The 26,631-nt window shown below is 44.4% G+C and overlaps 1 protein-coding gene across 2 annotated transcripts in view; it reads right to left on the minus strand.

Annotated features, from left to right (window-relative positions):
• The window catches only part of GNAL (G protein subunit alpha L), a 144,795-nt gene that overhangs the window by 78,385 nt on the left and 39,779 nt on the right, over positions 1-26,631 (minus strand). Inside the window, exons 1-4 of one of the 2 annotated variants that reach the window (XM_004742689.3) lie at positions 25,073-25,621; positions 24,720-24,792; positions 23,980-24,034; positions 23,701-23,820 (exon numbers count right to left, since the gene is read on the minus strand). In XM_004742689.3, coding sequence (XP_004742746.1) covers positions 23,701-23,820; positions 23,980-24,034; positions 24,720-24,792; positions 25,073-25,214 — 390 coding nt within the window. In that variant the 5' untranslated portion in view covers positions 25,215-25,621. Of the gene's footprint in view, positions 1-23,700; positions 23,821-23,979; positions 24,035-24,719; positions 24,793-25,072; positions 25,622-26,631 lie in introns of those variants that run through there. The other variant, XM_045065365.1, reaches the window with a different exon arrangement.

Below are 26,631 nucleotides of genomic sequence, written 5' to 3' on the forward strand. Positions count from 1 at the left end.
CATTTCCTGTTACATATTCCTAGTGATAACACTTATTTGTTACAACAAATCTAATTTAGGGGCACCTGGGTGGCTCAGTCGGTTAAGCGCTGCCTTAGTCTCAGGTCATGATCTCAGGGTCCTGGGATTGAATCCCACATCAGGCTCCCTGTTGAGTAGGAAGTCTGCTTCTCCCTTTTCTCCTGCCCCTGCTTATGTGCTCTCTCTCTCTCAAATAAATAAATGAAATCTTTGAAAAAATAAATAGAACAAATCTAATTTTAAAACCCATTTGTAATCCCTGCCCTTCTGGCTATAGCATTACCTAGGTTTTCCTTAAAAATGGCAGAATAAACAAAGACCCAGTAGCATGATAATTCTATTTTGTGCAATTCATAATTTCTTTTCCACGTTACTTATCAAACCCAGCATTTCAGTCCTTTTCATCACAAATAGAACACGTAGAAATCATATTATATATATAAATCATAAATTATACATAAATCACAAAGTAGTTTACCATCCTCACAAAAGACAAGCTTTATCTTCAAAGAACTCAGTAATCTGTTCATTATGCAAAATGATGCTTCTTTTAAAGAATTATGCAATTAGCCAAGGAAATGTTTACAAGTGCTCTTTTCTTTTTTCAAAGCAATCTTATGTTTAATTTTTCACAAAATGCTGTATTTTCTCCATTCTTAATGTTCTACTGTTTTGGTGATAGACTTTTGAGGGTATGGGGGTGGATGGGAGGAGAAGGCTACCAAATTAAGTGTGCACATCTATTATAAGATACATGGCAACTTCAGAAACTCTACATTTTTAAGAGGTGTACAATAGGCACTCTCAGTCCCAGGATGGGCTCTCTGGCATGGGTGACATAAAGGAACCTTGAATCATTCACAGCTGTAGTTCAATGGGTGTTTCTAAGTCCATTTTTTTATGTATATATCAGGGAATGTTTTATTGATAGGGACCACAGCTATGGCAAGGAAAAAGAAAACTTATTTTCTTTACACTGAAAGAATTTGAGACCTCGTTTGGAGGTTCTAGCAGAGAAGGGTATATGGTATACTTGTATACCCTTGACCAAAGAACGGTCCTTGGTCCTCTTCTCTTGGGGAAGGTCGCCCTCTTTGATTAGGAGGGACACACATGGAGTGGTGAGGGAGGAAGAGGCCACCACCTCGCCAGCCTGACCAGGGAAATCAATCCTGGCGATTAACAGGGGGACAGGTGTCCCAGCCAAACCGCCTTCCCATCCCAAAGTCTTCATTTGAAACAGCCCTAAAAATCACTTGTAATTTCAGTCATGCTCTGGTTGATATTTTAATCCTTTAGAATTTCGATCCTGTAGCCACAGGCTCTGAGTTGGTTAAAATGGCAAGACACTTGATAGGGGAATGGGTTAGCAGTCTGGTATCAGTCGTTCACACCTTGGTGAGACTTAGTTCTCCAGGGTTGGGCATGGAATTGTCAGGACCATGTACATCAAAGTCTTTGTGTTACCTGCTAATTTTTATTATGATTCAAGTCCCTTTCTGGTTCTAGTATTGGAATTTGGCCAATGGTAATAGCAATAATTTACATTTATGGTGTTTCTTTAACTTACCAAGCTTTTTCATGTATGGGATCTAATTCATTCCCCAGTGCAACTCTATGAATTAGGTATAACTCTCCCCATGGTACAGATGGGAAAATTCAAAGGCAAGTTGGCTCAGAGGCCATGTCTGGCCAAGAGAGGACTTAAATCTTTTTAATCTCGGGCTCATTCTATTACACCATGCTTCACTAGGGCTGACTGGAATAATTCTGAAAAATTGCTTAGACAGACGACCCATCTTCCATATAGCTAAAATATTTTTATTTTAAAGAGCTAAACAGTTTCTCAAAACATAACTGTAAGTAAGTATTTATGGTTTTGGAAGACCTTAAAATATTTAAAGATCTAGAGTTAGCACGTCTTCAATTTGACAGAAACGTATCATTTTTTTAGATAGAAGGGGCATAATATGAAACTTTAGATACGTGCTCCAAGAAAGGCCTTACGTATTAAGATTCAAATAGATAAAAGCAGTGTGCTAGGCCAACCTCCTGGACAAGAGAGTGGGAATGTGACTAAGCAAAAATCCCTCAACTTCAGGGACTGATTTCAAGTCCCTATAGAGTAACTTTGCGTAAGAGCACTTGCAAAGAAATTTAAAAACTTATAATAGAAACTTATCACAGAGATATTTTTATGCTACAGCAGAGAAGAGTAACACAAACCACCTGAGACCCTACAAAAGAAGAGGACCATATAGCCAAACACTGCAAAAGGCACTAAGTGAGCCAACAAGATTCATGTTTTAATGGAGCATGTAGTCCAATGATAATGTTAAAGACCTCTCTCAACCGGTGCAGTAAGCTGCAGAATTCCTCAACTGAGTGGAAAAAGAAATCTCTACTTGGAAGGTCCCACTTTTCCCCTTGCTTTCTGTTCATGATGGCAAGACTGAATTTTTCTGGTAGGTTGCAATAAAGAAAGCTACAATAGTATGCGAGTGAAAATGGCTGCCTTGCAAGTGTAAGTTGGGTTGATGAACTGTCCTTCAGGGCAGTTTCCAGGCCATCCCAGTTTGCAGGTTACCCTAGACATCACCGAGGGGGTGCTCAGGAAATGCTACTTGAAAAAAATGATCCAGTTTTTCCCATATTTCCATTTTCATCTACTTGCATTTTTGCTCCAAAAAGAAACAGAGTGGCTTTTACATCTGATTATTTACGGACTAGCTGGAGGTAGGTCAGAGTGAACTGAAAGAATGCCCTATCGTTCCAGGTAATCTCCTCTTTTTAGGCTGTTATAGGAAATTGAGCCCCTGCTACACAAGCTCCTATCAGCAGGTCCCTCTCTGTAAGGGAGTTTACCCACTAATCTCAAGGCACTTCATCAAACGACTTATTCCATTCAGTGTCCACCAATCCATTTCACTAATATCTGTCAGGGACAGTAATGAGTCATAATATGGATACCATATACTTGCAACCTATGGGATGAGACCTACTAATGGAAATTTTGGGTACAATGGCCAACTATCAGAAAGGTCTAGATTTGGGAACCAAGAAAGTTGCTTCCTTCCTAACCATGGCTTATAATCTCTTGCCCTACTTTTGGCAACACCATGAGGTCCATTCTCTGACCCACAGTGTGTTTGTCTCCACTCCGCCAATGTCATGGTTACCAGGCTAGGAAGAGCAGATCCTTCCATGACATTTATACCCTGTTTCTAGTTCTTTCAGTAGTTGTAGTCAATGTATCTCCTGATCCATGCTGAGAACTGATAAAAAACAGGTTCTTGAGAAGAGGGATTTTTACTTTCATTTTTTAAAAAAGATTTTATTTATTTATTTGACAGACAGAGATCAAAAGCAGGCAGAGAGGCAGGCAGAGAGAGAGAGAGAGGTGGGGGAAAGCAGGCTCCCTGCTGAGCAGAGAACCTGATGTGGGGCTTGATCCCAGGACCCTGAGATCATGACCTGAGCAGAAGGCCGAGGCTTTACCCACTGAGCCACCCAGGTGCCCCTGGATTTTTACTTTCTATATGAATTTTCATCCATGTACCCCTTGCATTGTTTAAACGAGACCTTTGTCATAATTCTACTGGCTCGCTGAGCTGAATTGACCTTTCGGGGATCATCTCGCTCAGCACCCAGTTTTACAGATGATGTAACCAACCCCCTAGATATTGAGTGATGCTTCTGAAAGTTTCATCACTTGTCCTCACTGAGGGAGGAGAAGCTAAGACTCTTCTTACAGAGTTTCTCTGCAGGATGTTGACTCCAGGCTCAGAAGACTTGCATAATGATCTAGAGGATGGTCCGTCGGTCTGCAGTTAGGAGCACTTTTGAAGAAATAACTGAAAAGAAGAGAACTAAATGGGACTTAATTTGGACACAAAAGGTACCTTGTCTAGAGAACCACAGAGGGTTCAGATATTCTGGAGAATTTAACTTCTCTGATATTGTACTATGTTTATTTGTTCCAAGAATGGATCAAAATCACACAGACAAACCAGTTTCCAACTCCAAAGGCAGGTAGCTAGCCCGCTGCTCTTCCCCCTTCCACAACAGTCACTCCTCACTGTGTCTATGTCATGGGTGGTTGTCAGAGTCCCTTCCCAAACAGGAGGGACAACACAGTTGTGCATGGGAGGCAAGCCAGTCACAGGAACCTCAGGTACCGGACAAGCCAGTAGGCGGGTGTAGACTCGGGGACCCAGAGGCAGCAGTGTGAGGGCTTCATCTCTGCACTGCAATCTCCTCGTTTATAAGATGGGACGCCCCGAGTCCCCGCTGCTGGGGGGCTGGGTGTGTGAGGATTACGGGAGCATGTATATCTGCAGCCCTCAGAGAGTGCTGGGTGAGTGTCTGCTCTCCTGGGGAGCTTGAAATCCTTGGCAACCTTCCCCACAGAGGTGGGCGCCCATCTAGGTGACCTACTGGGTTTTGTCTAAACAACGTGCAAAGAAGAGCAGGTAGAAAGGCATTCAGGAAAAAAATTCCCAAGTGCTAATTCTATCACAGGCTGAACAACGGTAGGTTATTCTCTTATCCTGTCATTCTTATTAAGATCTGAAGACGCTTGTCGTGAGCCTACCCTTCGCATCCAACGGCAGTGTCCGAATGAACGCCTTGCTTGGGCTAATGTATCTCTGTATACGTTCCTTCATTCTTGGGGCAGTTTGCTGTATTCTGAGCACATGGTACTGGGAGATGAAGTAGAATTAGTCTGAGTACCTGTTGCCCAGGCCTTCACACACGCAGGAGGTGCCGTACAAACAGAGCTCCTGAAGTAGGTCAGCTGGAGTAACAGGGAATTTAATGGGATTTTAAGCCGTATGGTTCATTGTACCTTAAAGTGAGAAATTCTCACTGATTCTGTGTCATCTGACACACGAATAGGAAGAAACCTTATCCCAGAAGGAAGGGCTGTCCCTTCTAGTCATGCTGTGAATGTGGGCAAATCCCTCCGTCTCTCTGGGATTCTTGCTCCTTGTCTATGATGTCACTCCTGCCGTCTCTGGGCTTACTAATGCACGCCATAAACTGAGTTTTTACAAGAGGACCAAAGGAAAGAAGGGTGCAAAAAATGCTTTTGGCCTTCCGATTTCCTAATGTTGAGGAAAAGCAAAACGGCGTTTTATTCTGATACAATCTTTAGGCTTTTATGATTTTATTTATTTTTGAGGTTTCATTCCTGGGGTGCTCCCCCTGTTATGCACAAGTGACTGGGAGCATAACAGGTAAAGAACTTTGACAAATGGCAAAGGGAACCTACAGTACATGATCCAGGAGGAAATCTTAGTGATGAACAGAAAGTAAATTTTCAAAAAAATTAAAGATTTCAACAAAGCCAAAGGATGAAGAGAAGACTACTATTTCTAAGTTTTCAGATCTTATTATAGGCGTTATCTCTCATTATTTATATACATCAGAAAGCGTGGATCTTATAAGACTTGAAACCTCTCTTCAACATGCTCTTGACATAAAAATACTTCTTTTTTTTTTTTAAAGATTTTATTTAATTTATTTGACAGAGAGAAATCACAAGTAGACTGAGAGGCAGGCAGAGAGAGAGAGAGGGAAGCAGGCCCCCTGCTGAGCAGAGAGCCCAATGCGGGACTCGATCCCAGGACCCCGAGATCATGACCTGAGCCGAAGGCAGCGGCTTAACCCACTGAGCCACCTAGGCGCCCCCATAAAAATACTTCTTTTCTAAAAAGTATGGAATTCTTTTTTTCTAGTGAGCCGAATGAAATTGCGTTGTTACCTATAACAGCATTTTGTATAGTCAAAACAAGAATAGCTGGAGAAACCAAGAGAGCAACACGGACAGCTGAAATGTAAGAACAAGAAAAGTGGGTTTGAGCCAAGTGCCAGCAAAAATGCGTATCCTTCAGAATTGTACTGCAAAATGTTCCAGATTCTACTGAAAAATGAGCGATTCTAGAAACTGAAGCTGTTTATTTTGAGGCATTATTGGACCATGGTAATGGGTAGAGAGATTCCAGGTCACTTCTATCCAGACTCTTCTCTCTAGGCATTAACTATGACAGTTAAACCCTAGGTAAACCAACAGCTAACAAGATTCTAGAGAACGTATCAATCCAAATCAAAGACTTCTAGATACTTATGGGTTTAACTTTCTTCCCCCATGTCAATGAGGGATGGGGGCAGGGATCAGAAATCTTTCTTGAATCAGCCCATACATCCCTGCCTTCTTGAAAATCTGGTATTTCACCTCTTGCTTCTTAAAGACCCAGCATAGAAATCACAAGCATCAATCACTGTAGACAAGTGACACCCCAGGAAACTTGTCCCCACACAGAATGCCTCTGGGGATTTGCTTCTGAGTTCTGATGCAAGTGTTCTACTCATTTCTGTCTTTTTCCTTGTTGTCCATAGTATTTTTGCTGCCCCTTCTTAATTTTCAATCTGATACAGGCTTCCTCGTCTAAATTATAGATAGACCCTTTGAAACTGTGGCCTGGAGTGTGGGCTCCAGCAAGAACCAGCTCTCTCGGCAGAGCTCAGGGATGTGTGTCAAGTTAGTTCACCTGAACCTCTCCATCCACTTCATAAGGTTTGTAATGGCGGCGGCTTCACAGGTGTGTACGTGTGCATGCGCGGGTGTGAAGGAAATGAGATAATCTGTGTAAAACTTTAGAACGGTATGTGCTGCAGAGCTCAGAATCCAGTGATACCCAAACCAATGGCTTAAAGATATTTTCATAAATGAGAGCTCATGGGAGGATGGATAAGCCATAGGGACTTGAAACAAAACTAGCCTGGCCACCTTCTTTACCCCTGCATAGTGAGCGTCAACAACTGGTTATTCATCCCGCCCTCCGACTTGGGACATGATACAGAGCAATCCCTTCAAGGCATTAGGTTTGTCTTCAGTGATCAGGAATTGGAAAGAAATCACCGTTGAGGGCAGGTTCAGCGGGAGCTCTCCGCCTACACACTGGGCTCCCCCACAAGATGGCAGCCTTGCCTCTGTCGTGGGAAGAGCTGTCATCTCTCCAATGAGGGCCTGAAAGTTGGCCCCAGCGGGGCGAACCCCTCCCTCCTTCAGGTAGGTGATCACACAGTCAGATACAGGACTGCACTCAGGGACTGATTCCTTCTTATCTGAGACCCACGCATGAACCAGCAAGTTCCACTGACCTGACCTCGGAAAACAAAGATCAAAATGATGACAGTGAGTGACCTGTCCAGGTCCCACCCCGCTGCTGGAATCAGGCTGACTGCGCGTGGCATCGACCACTGGTCCCTGAGCCCAGGAAGTGACAGAACATGTTCTGGAAGTCCAACCACCCAGGCTCCAGTCCTAAACCACGTGCTCGCCAGCCCCATGGCCCTGGGCATGTCAACTGCTTCTCTGTGCTTGTGTTTCCTCCGGTGTGAAAGGACAGATGGCAAGGGTGCCCGCCACAGAGCCCTGCTGGAAATACCCTGCCCGGGCAGCCCTTGCCCTGAAGAGCCGTGTCTGAGCATCACTTACTATTTTCATAGCTATCAACTCAATTTACCAACTTCACCAAAAAACAACACCCCCCAACAACAAAAAAACCCAAACCAAACCAAAAAATCCACAAAAAAACCCCCCAAAAAACAAAACAAAAAACAAAAAACCAACAACTCTAAAACAAAACTCCGATGAAAACCGAGAGGTAAAAAAAATGTTGGTGATATTTCACGATTTGTGAATACATTTTACAATCCCAATTTGGTTTTTTCTTTATATTTTTTATCGAAGCTATAGAATTTACTCCAGGTGAACACATTCTCTGCAGAATATTTTTAGCTCTTCCCACGCAAGCCCAACCCTTGAAAAGCTTCCGCAGAGAGATAGAGTCCCCTGCAAATGCGACAGTCTGAGCCTGTGCCCTGAGCCAGACTTGCTCTGGGGCCACTCCCAGAAGTGCCGGCTAACGTGGACAGTGCGAGCCTCCCACGTCGGTGGCTGCTCCCTTCTCCCTGCTCCCGAGCGCCTTGCTGGGCTCAGGAATTCAGCAAGGATCCTGAGCACTACACTGTCTTCTGGGGAGGGGGTGTCCCCCTCCCCATGAGCAGAGGTACTCTGCATGTTTCTGGCACACACATGTCTGATAGCAAAATCCCTTAAGGAAAGTTTCCAAAGCTCTAGCACGTGGCACCACCCACAAAGGCAGTGTAAGTACATTTTAAAATGCCATAAGGAAGGCAATTAGGTAGTAGCTAACATTTACTGGATAGTTCCAGGGCGCTAGGAACAGTGCCAAGCACCGAGATGCGTTAGTGCATTTAATTTCCATCACAAGGTAAGCATTATTATTATTATTGGTATTATCATCACCGTTTTATAGATGAAAAAACTGAGCACAGAGATGTCATTCAGCTCACCCAATGTTATAGAGTAGATGGCAGAAATAAGACAAGAAGCTCCATAATGTTAAGGAACCTTTCCTCTAGTCACCAAAATGACTCAGATACAACTGTCTTAATACAACTATATATGTAAAGCTATTATTATTAAATTTCTGGCACTATTTTGCTTCCTTTCTTTTCAAATGAGGGTCTGAAGAAAGGATACCAAACCGACTAAGGGAACTAGTTCAGAGACTAGTTACACAGAGCACCTTCCTGTTTCCCTCCCACCTCCAACATACCCCGAGACTCTCCCAGGGTAACCACACACCAAATCCTTTATGCAGATGGCTTGACGTTCTCGTTATGACTGGAAACACGCAAATCTGTTATGTCCTTGGCCACCAAGAATGTGTAACTTCGACCCAACAAGCACTGATGCAGCTCAGATTAAATGGATCAGGGCACGGGACATGGGACATTGGGCATGAAGACAAGGGGACCCCGAGGATCTAACAAACAGGAGGATTTGCCACCTCTCACCTCCCAGCCAGGGAAGGCTTCCACAGGAGATGGCTCCTTGGAAGGCTCTGACCAAACATATGAGGAGACTGAGGATGTGAGAAGAAATACCTCAGAGGAGAGAGGATGATGAGAAGGGGGGACCCTCATAGATGGTACTTGACCAGCGTGAAGCAGAAAGGCAGAGGAGAGGGAGACTTCTGGAACAAGAAGGGAAGAGCTTTGCCCTGCTGCAGCCTGGCCAGTGGAGGCACTGAAGACTGCTGGTTGGAACCCAACTGTAAGGTTAAGCCACATGAAACTGCCAACTGTAGGTCAAAAAGGGCGATAGATGGACAATTTTCTCTTTTTGTAATCTGTACATTTGTACCTTTGAATCCCCTTCCCCAATTTTGCCCCTCCCCCTAGCTCCCTCCTCTCTCCTCAGGCAACCACAAGATTGTTCTTTATTATGTAGGACTCTGTTGCTGTTTTGTTTCAGAAATTCTACATGTAAGTGAAATTACATGGTATTTATCTTTCTCTATCTGATTTATTTCAATTAGCATGGAGCCCTCTAGGTCCCTCTATGTTTGTCACAAATGGCAAGCTCTCATTCTTCTTCAGGGCTGAGTAATATTCCACTGTAGATCCATTACCTATGGACGGATGGTTAAGTTGCTCCCCTGCCTATACTACTGTAAATAATGCTGCAATAAACGTAGTGATGTACATGTTTTTTTTTGAATTAGTGTTTTTGTTTTCTTTGGATAAATACCCAGAAGTGGCATTGCTACATCAACATGGTAGCTCTACTTTTAAGTCTTTGAGGAATCTCCACACTGTTTTCCACAGTGGCCACACCAATCTGCATTTCTACCAACAGTGTATGAGAGCTCCCTTTAATCCACATCCTCGCCAACAATTGTTAGTTCTTATCTTTTTGATAAGAACCATCCTGACAGGTGTGAGGTGAGATGTCTTTGGGGGTTTGATTTGTATTTCCCTGATGATGAGTGGTGTTTAACATCTTTTCCTGTATCTTTGGCCACCTATATGTTTTTGGAGAAATGTCTATTCAAATCATTTTTCTATTTTTTAATTAAATTCTTTCTGGGTTGAGTTATATGAATTCTTTATACATTTTGGGACATTAACCCCTTACTGGTTGTATCAGCTGCAAATTTCTTCTTCCCTAAGGTCAGTTGCCTTTGCTAAGTAAAACTTTTTGCTAAGTTAAACCTTTTTAGTTTTCTAAGTAAAACCTTTTTATTTTGAGGTAGTCCCACTGCCGATTTCTTATTATTCATTTAGTAGAGAATAAAAGTCTGCTATACAAACTTAATGAAAACGACAAGAAGGGAGCTGAATGAGATGAAAATGAAAATGAGAAGAGAACTGAACGAGGATTAGGAGACTCTGTGTTCTAGTTCTGACTTGACCCTTGAGTCAACACATCTGGATGACTCCAGATAAGTCTCTTAAAGTTCTGCTGTCACATCCTGCTCATCTATAAAGTAAGTCCACACTTAAGTCTAAACTGGACACACTTAATTCCACTTCCAAGTGAAGTGTTATGAATCAAGGAGAAGCCATCAAAGAGAAAAGGGAGGAGGTATGGTCAAATGAGGGGAAGAAGTCAACTGCATATGAGCCATGACGAACTGGGGTAAGAGTAATACAGAAGCCAGAGCAAGGACTTGAAGTAGAACCTTGTGAAGACTGAGTCTCCCAAATTTCTAGGTCACAAAAACCACCAGAGAAGCATAAGTAGTTATTTGGCTTAAAGACAAAGCAGTTGCAATTTTATCCTCAGTGAAATTGACTTGGACCATTTAAAGCAATCCTTCTACCGAAGCTCAAACATTTTCTAAATTTTTTTTTTGTAATTCTTTTCTATGATCTGTAGAACTATAGATTTTATTTATTTCTACCACAGCATTCATACTATAACATTTTATGCTAGAGAAAGTATAAAAGTCTCCAGCTGAATTACATAACAATTCATTTCAAGACAGCCATGACTCTAAGAATGTCTCACCATGATACTTCTGCAGGGCTAGACTCTCTTTCTAAATTCTAGTTGTGAGAAGGACTCCACGGATGTGTCACACTTTGTACATGGCACTACTTTGGTAACAGTGCCCTCCATCTCCGGTCTACCTGCCCAACTCATTCATTCTTCAAAGTCTGGTCCAAGCATCACTTGCCCAGGACAGAGCCACCAACTGCTCCCACACAGGCGAATCCCACTTTCTTCTGCATGGACAACACATCTCAACGTGTCCTGGTTGTTTATTCAAACCCTGTGCACCCTGTCACTCCTTCTGGGTACATAAAAATTCACCTCGGTATTTCCAAGCTCCTGACTCCTTCATCATTCTTGAAGAACTGAATGGAATTGAATGCTATGCAGATAAAACTCATAATGGTTAATTTGTAAGATAATATCTTCTAGTAAATTAGAGAAATTCACGTGATGATATGACATACTAATTAATAGTAACTTTGTAACAGTAAAAATAGGATACATTGATGATAATCTTTATTGACTTAATTCATTCAAGTCGATGCAGATGCCAGTTGAGTCATTTTCGTTTCTCGGGTAAGCAATTACATAGTTTAATAAAAACAAATACAAATATAATGGTTTAAGAAATATTTTTAAAAAAACTAAAGAAATGTAAGACCTAGTACTTTGAAATGAGAGATAATCATTTAAAATGCAAAGCAATAGGACACTTAGATAATGTCAAAATTTAGGATACTGGGTAAGAAGAGGAAGCTTGAGAAAGAGGGGTTAGGCTTCCCCCAGTAATTTCTCAAATCAATCATGTTCTCACCAAAGGTATTCTTTAGAGTAATAAACACACTGTTGGGGATAAAAATAAATGAAACCCGATAACAACTCCATAAAACTGCTAATATTTTTGATAAAAATGAAAACGCAAGGAACAATTCTTGTTTTTCTACAAATACTCATTTGACTGAGATTGCATAGATAGTTCTAGAACCCAATAGAGAATCAGGGGATGGTAAAAGTCATTTTTGAAACCAAACATCACTCTCTTATCTGGTGGATGGATGGAAGCAGGGGAAGAAAAATAAAGAGAAAAATGCCTGTTTTCCTTTTCCAGAGATAACCGTAAAAGCAGTTTTTGCTGTGTAACATCTTTCGTTCCTTTTAGGTATTTTTGAAGTACAATCATTGAATTAAGTGTAATATGTTTAAAACACTGTTCATAACTTACATAATACTTTGTGTGGGATTCAGCCTGTGTGTGTGTGTGTGTGTGTGTGTGTGTGTGTGTGTGTTTTAGATGTGTATGTGGATAAATACGTAGGATAAACAAGATTTCAGTAAGGTTCATTTCACCTCAGTCTGGGATGAACAAGTTCCAATGGAAATGAGTGAACCAACCAGCATATTTATTTATCTTTTCTTTTCCTGTATTTACGTGCTTTATAGAATGAAGAAAAGACAATGAGTCTGAACACAGTTTTTACTACTGACACGTCTTTAAAGACTCAGTAACTATGTGCTTGTGTCATAAGGTGACTGCCACAACTGTGACTTCACTACTTAAGCTAAAGGATGACAGTCTCTGTTTTTCCAAACACCATGGAACAGAGCTGATAGACCAGGGGTGCACCCTGGGTTCAGCCAAGTTCACAGTTCCCGAGTCCTGAAGGACAGGGAAGTGGCTACTCTGGCAAACGTATCTTGATTTTGGGATGGAGATGTGCTTCCTGAGCAGATGAGTGTGCGTGTGAGTCTGTGGATTGCCACGATCCCCTCCCGTCAGTGCTCTCTTGTTCAGTACCCCAGCAGCCATGTTCCAAATACACAGTGTGTCATTTTTTTTAAATATAATGAATAAAAAGTGTTCTAGCTGGGGTGGCAGCCTGCCTCCCAACTCCCTAACCCTTCATTTCCTTTCAACACTCAGCTTGACTTGAGCCAAGCTGGTTTTTTCCCACCACTGTCCTTGGCTCTTCTGGCTTTGCTGGTGAAAACACAACTCTCCCGGCAGACCCACCACATCAGTGTAACCTTGAAGCCTTTGGTCTGAGCCCTGTCATCCTGAGTAGCTACATAGCCTCTAGTCTATCCCACGTGAGGTAGCATGACATCACATGACACTGGGTGGTTCATTCATTCTACATTCATTCTACAACACATACTGGAGATTTTGCTGTATGTGCATTTTGTTTCTTCACTGGGTCCTCCGGTTCCTGAAGCTAGAAGTCTTGGTATAACTTTGTGCAACTCACAGTCCTAAGTACAGTGTTAAGCACTTGGCAGTTACCTTTTAGGGACTTTTTTGGGACACATTTTTTGAGCACAACTTGGTGGCAAATGTCATAGCAAGCCAGGAGGAAATGGATTCAATGCCCAATAAAGGTATGTTCAGTGGCCAATTCATGACCATGACCCGAACTTTAAATAAAAAGGATAGGTAAAGGGTGCCTGGGTGGCTCAGTGGGTTGGGCCGCTGCCTTTGGCTCGGGTCATGATCTCAGGGTCCTGGAATCGAGTCCCGCATCGGGCTCTCTGCTCGGCGGGGAGCCTGCTTCCCTCTCTCTCTCTCTCTGCCTGCTTCTCCATCTACTTGTGATTTCTCTCTGTCAAATAAATAAATAAAATCTTAAAAAAAAAAAAAAGGACAGGTAAACATTTGAAATCACGACACAAAATCTTCTTTTGGAGTGAGTTTGTCTTGTTAATTGGAGGAATTTAAATGGAGCAAATAAGGCCTTTCTTTAGTTATTTTAACCACTAGGCATTAATTGAGGATATACTAAGAGTTTGAAATGGACCTTGGGCAAGTCAATATTTAGATAAGGACAGACAGACAGCATCCAGACTGTTCTGGGAATCTTGGTTGTTCGGGTAGAGTAAGAAGAAAACATCTGGCGGGTTTTGCAGGTGGTAAAGCAAGAATAGGGGAGGGGCAGGCGGGGCAATGTACGACATGCAGATGGACATAAGCACATCACATGGGAGGAGACAAGGGATTTTTCCTTGTGCAGAGATTTCAAGGGCTGGGAAGCATGGGAGGGACCGAATGCCCTAAAGCCAAGAAGGAACACTACAGGATGGGTAAGGAATGAATGGGAAACTCATGTGGGAAAGGCATGCGGTCCGACCCTATGTGGCCAGAGAAATAGCCTCCAAGGGCCCCCAGCTGCTCTGACAGGTTATTAGCCATGCAGACTCTGAAGGTCAAATGCCCTCCAGGTGTTCTGCTGGGGTTAATTGTATACTGTAAGGTTCCCCTCAGAGGCATGAAGACTGTGGCTTCTTTAGAAGGTGGATATTTAATGGATGCCTAACACAATCTTTCTATATTTTCATAATCAAGTACTCTGGCATTTTGCCTGAGCAGTAAGACAGTTACCTTACAATTTAAAAGTTAAGTCTTTCATGTTAAATTTTATTTCAAAAACATTTACTTGGCGATTCAGGCTAGATCTTTTCTCCATACCAATAAGATGGACTCCAATTGTGTTTTATAACTGACTACTCCCTGTGAGATAAAAACATGTTGAGATAAAAACACATTGCTCTCTGAGGGCCCTAAGTCAATTTTATGCCACATAGGTTGTCTCTGGGTGTGAAATTTGGTGTCTGAGGGCAAGAGTATGAGAGAGACTTTTCACTCATCTTTACATCTTTTGGATTTTGTGCCGTGTACAAATACTTCCTATTCAAAAAAACCACAAATACAACTTAAAAAATGAAACTGCTTTGTGTAGTGAAAATTTTATGCATAAAGTCGATTTAATTTAATCCCAGTGCTATAATAAGGGCAGAATAAAAAAGAAATGTACAGGATTATTTTAAGAGGTGAGGAAAAAAACCCCACACATTCTGGATGATGTTCTCATGCAAAACGAAAAAAATTTAAAAGTCAGTGTTTTAGAGGAATCTTTTCAGGAGTAAATTCAATATTCTGCTTCTTAAAACCTCAGTATACCTTTCTCACAAATCACATATGTCAACTCATTCAAGGCTTCATGTCGAAAGAACAGCTTACTTGTCTGTACCTTCCACCATTTTCTGAGAGAGAGAACTGCAAAGTGCAAGACCTTTTCTCTCACAGTTACATAAAATGAGCAACGATAAGGACAACATGCTTTAACGCTAAGGTATTTTTAATGTCATATTCTTTTGAAAAGATCAAGTGTCCTTTGAAGTGAACTTCTGCTTTGGTAAGCCGAGAGACAAACTCTCAATATATCAAAATCTGAGGTGAGCCTTGACAACAAAAACCTCGTACTTTCAAAGGATTTTAAGTTTTGATGACTTCTTACTTAAGGAATTAAAAAAAATATGGTGTCTCACTTTGCGACCCTTAAAATGTATCAGGAATTCAAAACAAAACATGTTGCTTTACTTTGGGACCCTGAACATGTGTCTTTTGTCAGGAAAAACACTGTAGGGAAGACTTGCCTTGTGCCTCCAGCTTGGATTTCTTGGTGTGTCGGTCTAGGTCAGAGGTCGTTCCACACGCTTATATTATTAAGAACACGGAGTGATGTGCTTTTTAATTATGTGAAAGGCAGAGTGTCATGACCTACATTGTATTTGGTTTTCACTGCAGTATTTAGAAATAGCCAAAAAAGTTGCTCCCAGCTTACCCCTTCAATATGTATTGCACAAAAAATTTATTAGTCTGCTAAAATTAGAGAGTGTGACTGTTTTGATAAGAACAGGATATTTAGGGGCACCTGGGTAGCTCAGTGGGTTAAAGCCTCTGCCTTAGGTTCAGAAGCCCTGCATGGGGGCTCTCTGCTCAGCAGGGAGCCTGCTTCCCCGCCCCCTCTCTCTGCCTACTTGTGATCTCTGTCAAATAAATAAATAAAATCTTTTTTTTTTTTTTAAGATTTTTGCTTATTTATTTGACAGAGAGATCACAAGTAGGCAGAGAGGCAGGCAGAGAGAGAGGAGGAAGCAGGCTCCCCGCTGAGCAGAGAGCCCGATGTGGGACTCGATCCCAGGACCCTGAGATCACGACCCGAGCTGAAGGCAGAGGCCTAATCCACTGAGCCACCCAGGCGTCCTAATAAATAAAATCTTAAAAAAAAAAACCCCAAAACAGGATATGTATACAATCCCCAAAAAGCATTCTTAGAGCATACTTCGGAATTGCTGAGGGGGGAAAAGGGTAGCAGACCCCCACCTTCAGTAAGAGATTCATTGTTCATGTCTGTGATGCAGTAGGAAGGACACAAGATCACTCCTGTGCTTTTGCTGCCAAAGCCCTAATCGCCTCTGGTCAGGACACATCAGATGAGCCACAGTGAGGGCACTCCACAAAACTAAGGTCTGGTCAATGTCGTGCCAGAAAGGAGGGCCGAGGAACTGCTATATAAGAAGGAGGAATGGAAATTGAATTTGTGCTTGATGCTGGATTGGATTATTGGCCAGAGTCATCACTATCATTATTACTACTATAACTTCACTGTATTATTATTGGACAATTGGTCAAATCTGAACAACACTTATAGGTTACAAAACAAGAGCGTATCAATGTTAAATCTCTTCATTTTGATAACCGTACTGTGGTTATAAACATGCGTGTCCTTGTTCATAGGAAATCCACAGCGCGGTATTTAAAGGGAAGGGAGCACATGGTCTGCAGCCAACTCTGAAACGGTTGGTGAAAATGTGTGTTCATGTGGATACAACGGGGAAGCAAATATGGCCACTAGCTATTACTGAATCTGTCTGATGAATGTCTGCGAGTTCTCGGTACTACTTTACATTTTGGGAGTAAGTTTAAAATTGTCTCAAAATAAAAAAGTTATTATTTGTTAGGAAAACCCTTATGACAATGTTTCAAAGAACAAAAAATGGAAATTTAGAAAAACATTTCCACTGAAGCTCTAGTGTAGCTGATGGATCCAATGGGAATATTTTATTAAATTAACAGCAATTTCTTTCATTAGTATTCCAGATGTGCAAAAGGTACGCCTTTTGACATAAGCAATGTAAGGCTCGGAAGCAGGTTTCTGACCGAGGAGATGTCCTTTGCCCAGACAGATGAACACTCAGAGCGCCATGCCAAGAGCAGACATGCCATAGTGGCCTCTTCCTGAGTTCAGGAGTGGTCTTTCCAAAGAGAACCTGCCTTTTGTCCATCCCTGACTAGAATCACTGGATGATTCTCCATAGCCCTGAGGAGGAGGCCCAAATCCTCCGGCCTTGGTTCAGCATGAAGCTGGTCAGGTGGGGTCCCCCACATACTTCCAGTAGCTCCCCACAAATACCTCTATTGTAGCATTATACAATACCATCAACCTTGTTTATAAGGCTGTATTCCCTCTAGATGAGCTCTTTGAGGATCTTAGTATCCACAGACACTTAAGTTCACTGACTAAATACTGAAGAAGAAAGAGGAGCTGAGGTAACCTCTTGTTCATCTCACTCCTCCCCCTCTGCAGCACCTTCACACTCAGTTTTGTCAGAAAAAGTCTTGGGGATCATTAATGTTATCCCACTGAAGACTGCTGTTCGGACTACTCTGTTACAAGAGGTTCTCACTGGAAGCCATGTTCCATCTTTGCCAACTACCACAGCGCTCCATGCACAGCAGGAAATCAAACTTCTTGCCTCCCTGGCAAGTTCTTTCTCTCTGTTGCTGCTGTTTCCTCAGCGGGAACGCTCAGATTAGGTGGTCTCTAAGACCTCACCAACAGTTTATTTTCAACAGTGCTGTTTTTAAAATATGACTTTGACAATGCCCTATAGAATCAGTATGGTGGCCTTGCTCTAAGACACAGGCACTCACCACTTTGAGCAAACTTCAGAAAAGGAAAAAAAAAAAACCCAGTTGTGCAAATTAAAAAAAGAATGGTTGTTGTTTATTAAAAACAAACAAACAAACTAGAGAACATACCTAGGGCATTTAAAATATTTTATTTAGAAAGTCAAATGCTGATAACCTTCCTGAGGAGACACCTATTCTTGACATTCGATGCATTTCAGTATTAACTCCCCTTGTGGGGGGAGGGGGTGTTTCAGGATACAGCTCATCTTCCTATTATTAGAAAGCCTATGAAGCCTATGTTGAGGTGAGTACTGGGTTATAAGAATAAGCCAGAAGTTTGCTGGAGCTTGTGGCAAAACTGGGCACAGACTGTAGCCCCAGGGAGAAAGGTGAAAAGTCTGACAGAGATCTGGCAAATCTAGGACAGTTCCAGGTGGCCTCAGAGAACCTGTCGCTAGGCAAGGCACAGAGCGGAAGGGGAGGACAAAGATGGGCAGAGCTGGCGGGAAAGGAGGAAGACTGCCAATGTTACTTCCAGAAAATCTGACTGGAAGTAAGTGAAGGAGGAGGAAGAAGGCTGAGATCCGGGGGGTGGGGGGGGGGTGCAGCTTCAGGTGACAGAGGCCAGGTGGGACACTGCCTGGGAGACCTCCCACCCTGACGTCGGTGCCGTGAGGAGGCCTGCAGGCCAGTGTTCCTGAGCAGTCAGGGCCAGCCCATGGCTTTATGGCTTTCTGGGGGTAATTACAGTCACCACTTCCCAGGTATGTTTTGAGGTGTTGGGGACATCAGCTCTTGGTATGGACCGAGGACATGGTTATAGGTGCTGGCTCAAGGCAGGGCTGCAGTGTGGGGCTGGCTGGTGGGGGAATAGCCAGAGGGTTCAGTTGTCTCCCCTCCTTGGACCCAGAGAGGAATGGACAGTGTGTAGACAGTTGGGAGTTGATCTGAGGCCACCAGGGCTTGGGACAATGGATGGTGATGAAGAGCGCCAGCCAGGCATGGCGGCACCCAGTCAATCCCAGAGCCCCTGCCCTTCCACACAGCAGTGATGCGGATCCTGAAGGTGCCCCTCCCACACGCCATCCCTGCTTCCAGCCTCCTAACAATGTCATGCAGTCGGTATTATGATCATCTACCCCCATTTCATGGTTGAGAAAAGGCAGACAGCAAGGAGGTGATTTGCTCAAGGTCACACAGTGGCAGGAAGGTCAGAATCTGAGCCTAGGTGATCTGGCTCCAGTATATTTCCTTGAGACAGGGACACTGTCCAGTCCGCAGACTCAGAGGTCCTGGGCAGGTGCCTCTGGAGCATTCCTGCCCCAGGCGGACGTTCTTTCTAGATCCTGCCTTGGCACTTGAAAGCACAGAGGCAGCCTGAGCCCCGTGAAGCTGGTTTCCCCTTGGGCTCTGGTTCAGGGCAGTCTCCTCCCCCTTTGGGTGGTTTATCGCGCCAGGGGCAGCTGAGATGGAAGAAGAGTGGGCTCAGAGCACAGCCCCAGGGCGCCCCTGTGCAGTCATCCTGGTTTACTCATGACGTCTGAAACGATCCAAGATGACTTTTCTCTCGGATGCCACATAGACGAATCTCTAAGAGTTCACTCCCCACAGGAGTAGTTCCCATAATTTACACTTTCTAGTTTCCTTTCTCTTTTAAAACGCAAGCTAAACCTCACTCCCTCGAAAGAGTGGATGCTTGGGAGGTGGATCTGAGTGTGTCATCTTGGGCGAAAGTGCTGGTTTACTCTATGGAGGGGAACCTTCCTTTCTGGGATGCAGTGCGACGTCCCAGGGGACCAGGCCCCTGACTTGTTACACCTGCAGCTCCCTAGAGAAGTGGACAGAGAATTCTGTTACATTCTAAGGCACTCAGGGATGGTTTTCAGTGTGAGTGGTGCAAGTGGTGGGGGAAGAGGACAGGCAGACAGCCCAGAGAGAAGACGTTTGTTCCCTAGGAGCTAACACAAGTGGCTCGTTGTTTTCCAACAGTGCTGGGGAGTCCAGAGGGCTCTGATGAGGTTCAGGGACAAAGGCTGGGGATCCAGGTGGACATGGCATCTTGGGCTCCGGAGGGAAAACCTGCTCCTGATGCAACTTGTGGGCTTCAAAGCCTTTCTGGATGGTGGTGGTGGGAAGGTGGTGGGGGGCAGGATGAGGAGTTCAGTTGGTTAAAAAACACTAGATCACTTAACCTTGATGATGTGATGTTCTAGAATTCTGCGTGCCTTCCCCAGAGGACACAGGACAAGCACACAGGCGGGAGCCACTAAGGGCACCTCAGCATTGGACGGGTCGGTTCCCAGCCCTTCTGTGGGCGTCCGCACCCCTCTAAGAGCCTCTCTGGGAAGCCTGGCTCCCACCGCCGTTCTCGCCGAGTGGCATGCCACCCGCTTCGGGCTGTGTCTTTAGAGAGTGACGGATCTAAGACCCAAAGGGGGCAGCCAGACTCCCTGGGCCTTGCCCCTGTGCCTGCCGGGTGCCAACCTATTCCTTAACCAACCCTCCCACCCGTCCTTTTCGCCGGGAGGAGGGGACAGTGTCCTTCTTCCCTCTCTGGGTTGATGCTGACACACAGTTCTGATAAAACGTCAACGTAGGAAATGCCAGGCGGTAATGACAGATCCCTGATCAACATGTCAGACTGCTGTCACATTTCTCACAGAGTCTTCTTTTTCATCTTCCCCTTTAAAAAAACCTAGCAAGGGGCGCCCAACTGGCTCAGTCAGTTATGCATCTGCCTTTGGCTCAGGTCACGATCCCAGAAGCGGGAAGCCTGCTTCTCCCTCTCCCACTCCCCTGGCTTGTATTCCCTCTCTCATTGTATCTCCCTCTGTCAAATCAATAAAATCTTTAAAAAAATTTTTAAAGACCTAGCACACTATAATTTTAAAAGAACCGATCAAATACCCACATTTTAAGAAGGAAAAAACCGAACAGACGAATTAATAATTCAATTTAAGTAATTGCTCTTGGTGTGGTGTCCTGCTACGAGTTTTTTTTGGGAGGTGGAGAGGATCTGTCATGATCATCACCTGAGACTATATTCTCTTTATGATTATTATTTTTTAATTGTGTTATGTTAGTCACCGTGAAACTGAGACTGTTTTCTATCTCCTCATGTGTAGATGCAAAGGCATGGTGCCCACTAGCAAAGGGGCTCCTGGATGGACCCCAGTCCACAGAAAGACAAGTGTTGCTATATGAACGAGAAAAGAACTAACTAGGCACCTATCAGTGAATTACACCACCCCACACCAAGCTGCCCCATTATCTTACGTATGGATCGTTATAACGGACTCCCAGACCATTGTTCCACTGCAACCTGGCCTTCCTCGGCACCATTTTCCACCTACAGCCAGAGTGATCTTGATAAAACACAACCAGGTCATGTAATTGCCCTGCTCGGAGCTCTCTGAAGGTCCCCCCCGATCAACACAGACCTGGCCTACGAGGCCAGTGAGGTCTGACCCTGAATGCTTTCTCTAAACCCCATCAATAGTTAGCCAACTGGGCACTCTTCACCATCTACATTGGCCTTTTCTGTGAAAGCTTAGGTTTCCTGTAATTCAACTGAAATTCAAATGGAGGGCTGGATGGGTGGCTCAGTCGGTTAAGCCTCTGCCTTCTGCTCAGGCCATGATCCCAGGGTTCTGGCATTGGGCGCCTTGGTGGGCTCCCTGCTCAGCAGGGAGTCTGCTTGCTTCTCCGTCTCCCTCTGCTCCTCCCCACCTTCCCCCACTCCATCTCTCAAATAAATAAATAAAATCTTTTTTTTTTTAAAGATTTTATTTATTTATTTGACAGACAGAGATCACAAGCAGGCAGAGAGGCTGTCTCTGTCGAGAGACAGAGAGCCCGATGCGGGGCTTGATCCCAGGACCCTGAGATCATGACCGGAGCCGAAGGCAGAAGCTTTAACCCACTGAGCCACCCAGGCACCCCAAATAAATAAAATCTTAAAAAAAAAGAAAGAAATTCAAACGGAAGGCAATATGAACAGCAACACAACAAAACAAAAAACAAAAAACAACAGCCCAAAGCCGAAAACCAAAAGGTAAACTTAAGTGTCACATTTTTAGAGAGAATCATTAAGATATCTCAAGATAAGGTTAGACTTTATATTATAAGGGGCAGCCTCAAGTAATTTTAATACATATTATTTGAATTTTCCTTCTTAAAGAACTCTGAAATTAATTTTTATTATAAAATTATTTTATAGCTGCAAGAAAATGAACCTTTAAGGTGTTGGATTATGACACCAAAAGACTTTCTCAAGGATTCAGTCTCAAAAGTCCTAGGTTTAGTAAGTTTGCATTATATTTACTATTAAGATACTGGATTTAGCTCTATTTTTATGACTTTAACAATAGGCATTTCTTTAAATAAAAGTTAATTTTTCCCCCAAAGTATCAACTTCTTTGATAGATGCAATGTCACACAGTCCTGGATGACACCCTATAGCTCTAGCCAGCTGAATCACTACTTTAGTCCTACCCGGACACCTCCGTCCTGTCAACTCCTTTTACCCCTCTAAGCCATCCAGTTAAAGACACAGTTCAGTAAAGAAAGGGTGCCAGCTGCCGCAGACACCCAACCCCCTTTTCTAGCCAGTTTGCCACCTCCAACTCCTTCCTGTTAGAAATTCTAGAACTCTTGGTAGCTACCCTGGAATGCTTATCAGATGCAAAAATCACAGGAGAGGATGCACATAAAAGCTTTCAAAAGGGTCATTCTTTTTATTACTATTATTATATTAGTCACCATACGGTACATCATTAGGTTTTGCTGTCGTGTTCCATGATTCACTCTTTGCGTGTAACACCCGGTACTCCATGTAATATGCGCCCTCCTTAATACCCATCTCCAGGCTTATCCATGCCCCCCCCCCACCTCCCCTCTGAAACCCTCGGTTTGGTTCTTGGAGTCCATGGTCTCTCATGGTTCCTCTCCCCCTCCATTTCCCGCGCCCACCTTCATTTTTCCCTTCCTTCTCCGAACGTCCTCCATGCTATTCCTTATGTTCCACAAAAAGGGTCACTCTTATCTACCATCCTGCTACAAAAGCTCCGAGACAAGGGTGCTCTGCTAAAGTGAGCGGAGTAGAGCTGAGCAGGTGCACACTGGCCCAGACCTCAGTCAGAGCCGGGCAGGACCCATCTATTTTACACGCTGCTTTCTGCATCACCTTCCTTTCAAAGAGGGGATTGTAAGAATGCAAAATGTCTCAAGAGCACTGTGCTAGGCAAGGAACCCTTTAAAATTCTGTTACTGTTGGGAGTACACACACACACACACACACACACACACAGGCACACACACAAATATGCTCTTTTGGCACAACTGTAAGAAAAATGACTTTCTGAGAAATCTAACAAGTATATTTTCCTTTGGCGCATGCTTAATCAAATGACGAAATAACAATATTCTAAGAATACGTATGTAAACAAAACAAGAGAAAATTATTATTCATTTCACCCTTTCACATAAGCAATACTGCTATCCAAGGAATTAGGAAAACGGCCCAAAATATTGCAGATGCGAGGCAAACTATGTTTTCCCCCCATCATTGAATAAACGTTCAGAAGTGATCTATGTTCTTTATAGCATGCATTCTCTTCTCATTGGAGCCATAGGATACTCATCTTAAGAGTGAACTGAATTCTATTCTATTATCCCCACGGAAGCAGTCACCATAACTATTTCTCTCTGCTCATGTCACTTCTATTCTTTTGTTCTCTGGGAAACTGCCTCATTGTTAATTTAGAAATACACATAGAAAAAAGTACTACCCATATTTCTCAAAGATAGGCTATTTTCCTGATTACCTATATCACCAATACCTTCATAAAAGCATTTCTTACAACCCTTTTGTCTTTAACATTTTTAACAAATGTTAATATTTTGGCATGAAGGAAAGCATTTTTCTTAGGCAGAGAGCTCGATTTTGAAGAAAGCCAAAGATAAAATAATATTAACATGGATTTTCAAGCAATCTCATTGAAAATGGTTCCCTCTTCCACCATTTAAAATATTTCAAGAAGGATTTACTTACCTGGGAATATTCAAAGTCGGTGATAGGAGCTATACTCTTGATATAGTCTGATCGGAATTGGTTTTCTGGGTTGGCTAGCGGAACGGGAGGTATGATCGTACTCATTGCTGAAACAATTGTCTAAAATGGAATGAAGAAAAAAAATATGGATAAATATAATATTTAGGCTCCTTGTATGACAACTAAAGTATGTAATTCTTGTCTATACAGTTTTAGAGAGCAGAGTATTTAACTTTCTACTTTCCTTTCTATTAACCAAACATTAAAAAAAATCCTTACCACAATAGCATCTTTAACATTTTTCCGGATGTCCAGAATTTTCTGTTTCTTCTCTCTGTATTAAAAGAGAATTGTTATTAATTTAATTTATCTTTAGCACTGACCTGAATCCGTTGAGTGGGATTTTAAACTTCCAGCTACAGCATGGGGCTAGACTGGTTTTCTTAGAGGTCAACATCAACCCCCAAAACAGCAGCTGCATAGTTTTTAACTGGGAAAGGAAACCATACTTCTTTCCTAATTTGTACACTAAGCAAACTTGAATGCATACATTACAATGTAGTTTTAAGCAACTACACAGGTTACACAAAGCATGGCTAAGTTGTTATGAAAACTGGATATAAAAACTCTACAGCTACACTTGTAAATCTATTTTACTTGATTTGGCCATCTGTTGATTGTTACGTATTGAAATAGAGACAGACCAAGGATATAGAGAAGAGTGTATACTGACATTGGTTAAGAAATGCAGCACAGACCAACATCGCAAGAACATTTAATCGATCATATTTTGTTAAGCAAGTTATGTCATTTTTTTTATCTAGATGCTACCAAAAGAAAGATTTGCCTACATATACCAAATTCAACAACACGCTTCTCTCTCAATCCCCCTTCCCCCAAAAAGGTCTTATTCGATGATCAAATTAACTATTCAGAGAAAGCACGTTTGGAAATGCTGGAGAGAAGTGAAAAAGTTTGCATGCAGTTTGGAAGCAAAAGCGAAATGGATCATTCCTTACTCAGGATTAAATCCATTGACATGCAGGATCCTCATTTGTTTGACAATCGTGCTCTTCCCAGACTCACCAGCCCCTGCAAACAAACAAAAAGAATGCTGGGGTCTGTGGCCCAACGCCGTCGTCATCTCTCCTGCCCCCCCCCCCCCCCCCCCACGGAGGGCAATCGCCCTACCCCAGCGTAGGCATTTTCCAGTACACGACAGCTGGCGCCTGGAGGAGCGAGCGGGTCCCGGCGGCGGGCGGCGGTGAGCGCGGCCCCCGCCTGGCCCTGCCCGCCCGGCCCTCGCGCTCGCTGCGCTCCGGGCAGTGCGCTCCGCTAGGGCCGGGAGCCGCCGCGCGCCCTCCGGCCTTACCCAGTAGCAGCAGGCGGTGGGTCGCTTTATAAGCCAGACGCTCCTTCTGCAATTGTTTCTCGATCTTCTTGTTGGCCTCGCGTCGTTCTTTTTCATCGACGCCCTGGTCTTCCGCCGTCTTGCTGTTGCCCAGACACCCCATGCCTGCCCGCTTGGATGGACGTCAGGCAGACTTAGGTATTTGCACAAAAAGCAATAGAGAGTTGTAGATGTGTGTGGATCCTGCGACGGCTTCTCTTCCTTGCCGCTGAAAGAGATGCTCTGGTCTCTCGGTGTTTGCCGATCGGAACGGGCGTTCCTTCTCCCTCCCTCTGCCCACCGCAAACTCGCAACTAAAAAGGATGCGAGGAAGACGCGCGGAGCCCAACAGATCCTTTTTTTTTTTTTTTTTTTTTTTTTTTTTTTAAAGATACAGGTTTAGAATTCTCTGCTGGACAAATCGCACACAATGAAGGGAGACGGGGGCCGAGAGCACCGGGCTCTGTTGGAGCCAGCCAGGGTGGCGCTGCGCCCGCCGTCCGCACCGCGCGCCGCCCGCCGCGCTCAGCCCGGCTCAGCCCCGCCTCCGCCTGCGCTGCAGGGGAAGCGCCCCGCGAGGGAGCGAGAGGAGGTTCCGCCCCCGCCGGGTGCGGGCGGACAGCGGCGCGGGGACACGGAGCGCGCGGGTCCCGTCCCCTCCCGGCGACTGTGCGCACCTGCCGGTCCGCTCGCGCCCTACGCCGCCTCCGCCGTCGGACGCGCGCCCCCTCCCGGTTCCGAGCGACCCGGGGGCCTCCGCGCGGCAGGGAAGGGGAGCTGGCCTGCTCGCGGGGATCTCTCCGGGGGCACTAGCGCTACTGGGGCTGGAGGGGTCGGGAGCTGACGTCTACGAGCCGGGCCCGCGGGAGGCTCACCCGCGCCGGGTCCGCACCTCGGCCGCGTGCCTCTCTCGCACCCCGAGCCCGGGAGACTGGGTCTGGGCGTGCGCTCCCCGCCGTTGCCTCGGACGCCTCCCTGCTCCCAGGCAGGCGAGGACTCGCTCAGGATCATGCATATTCTATCAGGGAGGAGGATCGGTAAGAGGCTCACCAGTCACACCGCCTTTGTTCCGTTCATTTTCTAGACTATTCCAGCGCACCCACGCCGCCGCCTCCCTTAGCCTCTTGTCTTTCTCTCCAGCCCCCGTTTCTCCTTCGCAGTTCTCAGAGCCGCTCTACTCCTTTCCTAGGAGACACTGCGGCCTCGAACTTTGGCACTGTAGCCCCGGAACCAAAGAGCGTAGAGACCGGTCCGCGTTCTCATCCACGGTGCTGAGTGCGAGTTCCTCGATTACTGCTACCACCACCTTGCCTAGACGGTCAGTCCGCCGCAGCTTTGCACTCGCATGCTTGGACTTGAGGGAAGGATGACTTAGAAGTCCGGGACAGAGATCACCTCCTTTCCTGTGGCACTGTTGGGGCACAGTGATGGTCTCCAGGCTCTGGGGGGCCTCAAGGCCCTGCACACTGATTCTTCTATGTGGCCTTGTTCGTCTGTCTTCAAGTGCTCCAGTTTTCTCCCAACCCACATTTCTCTCACAT

This window comes from Mustela putorius, unplaced genomic scaffold (assembly GCF_011764305.1).
Source record: "Mustela putorius furo isolate JIRA1106 unplaced genomic scaffold, ASM1176430v1.1 tig00003858_pilon_pilon_pilon, whole genome shotgun sequence".
Taxonomy (NCBI): domain Eukaryota; kingdom Metazoa; phylum Chordata; class Mammalia; order Carnivora; family Mustelidae; genus Mustela; species Mustela putorius.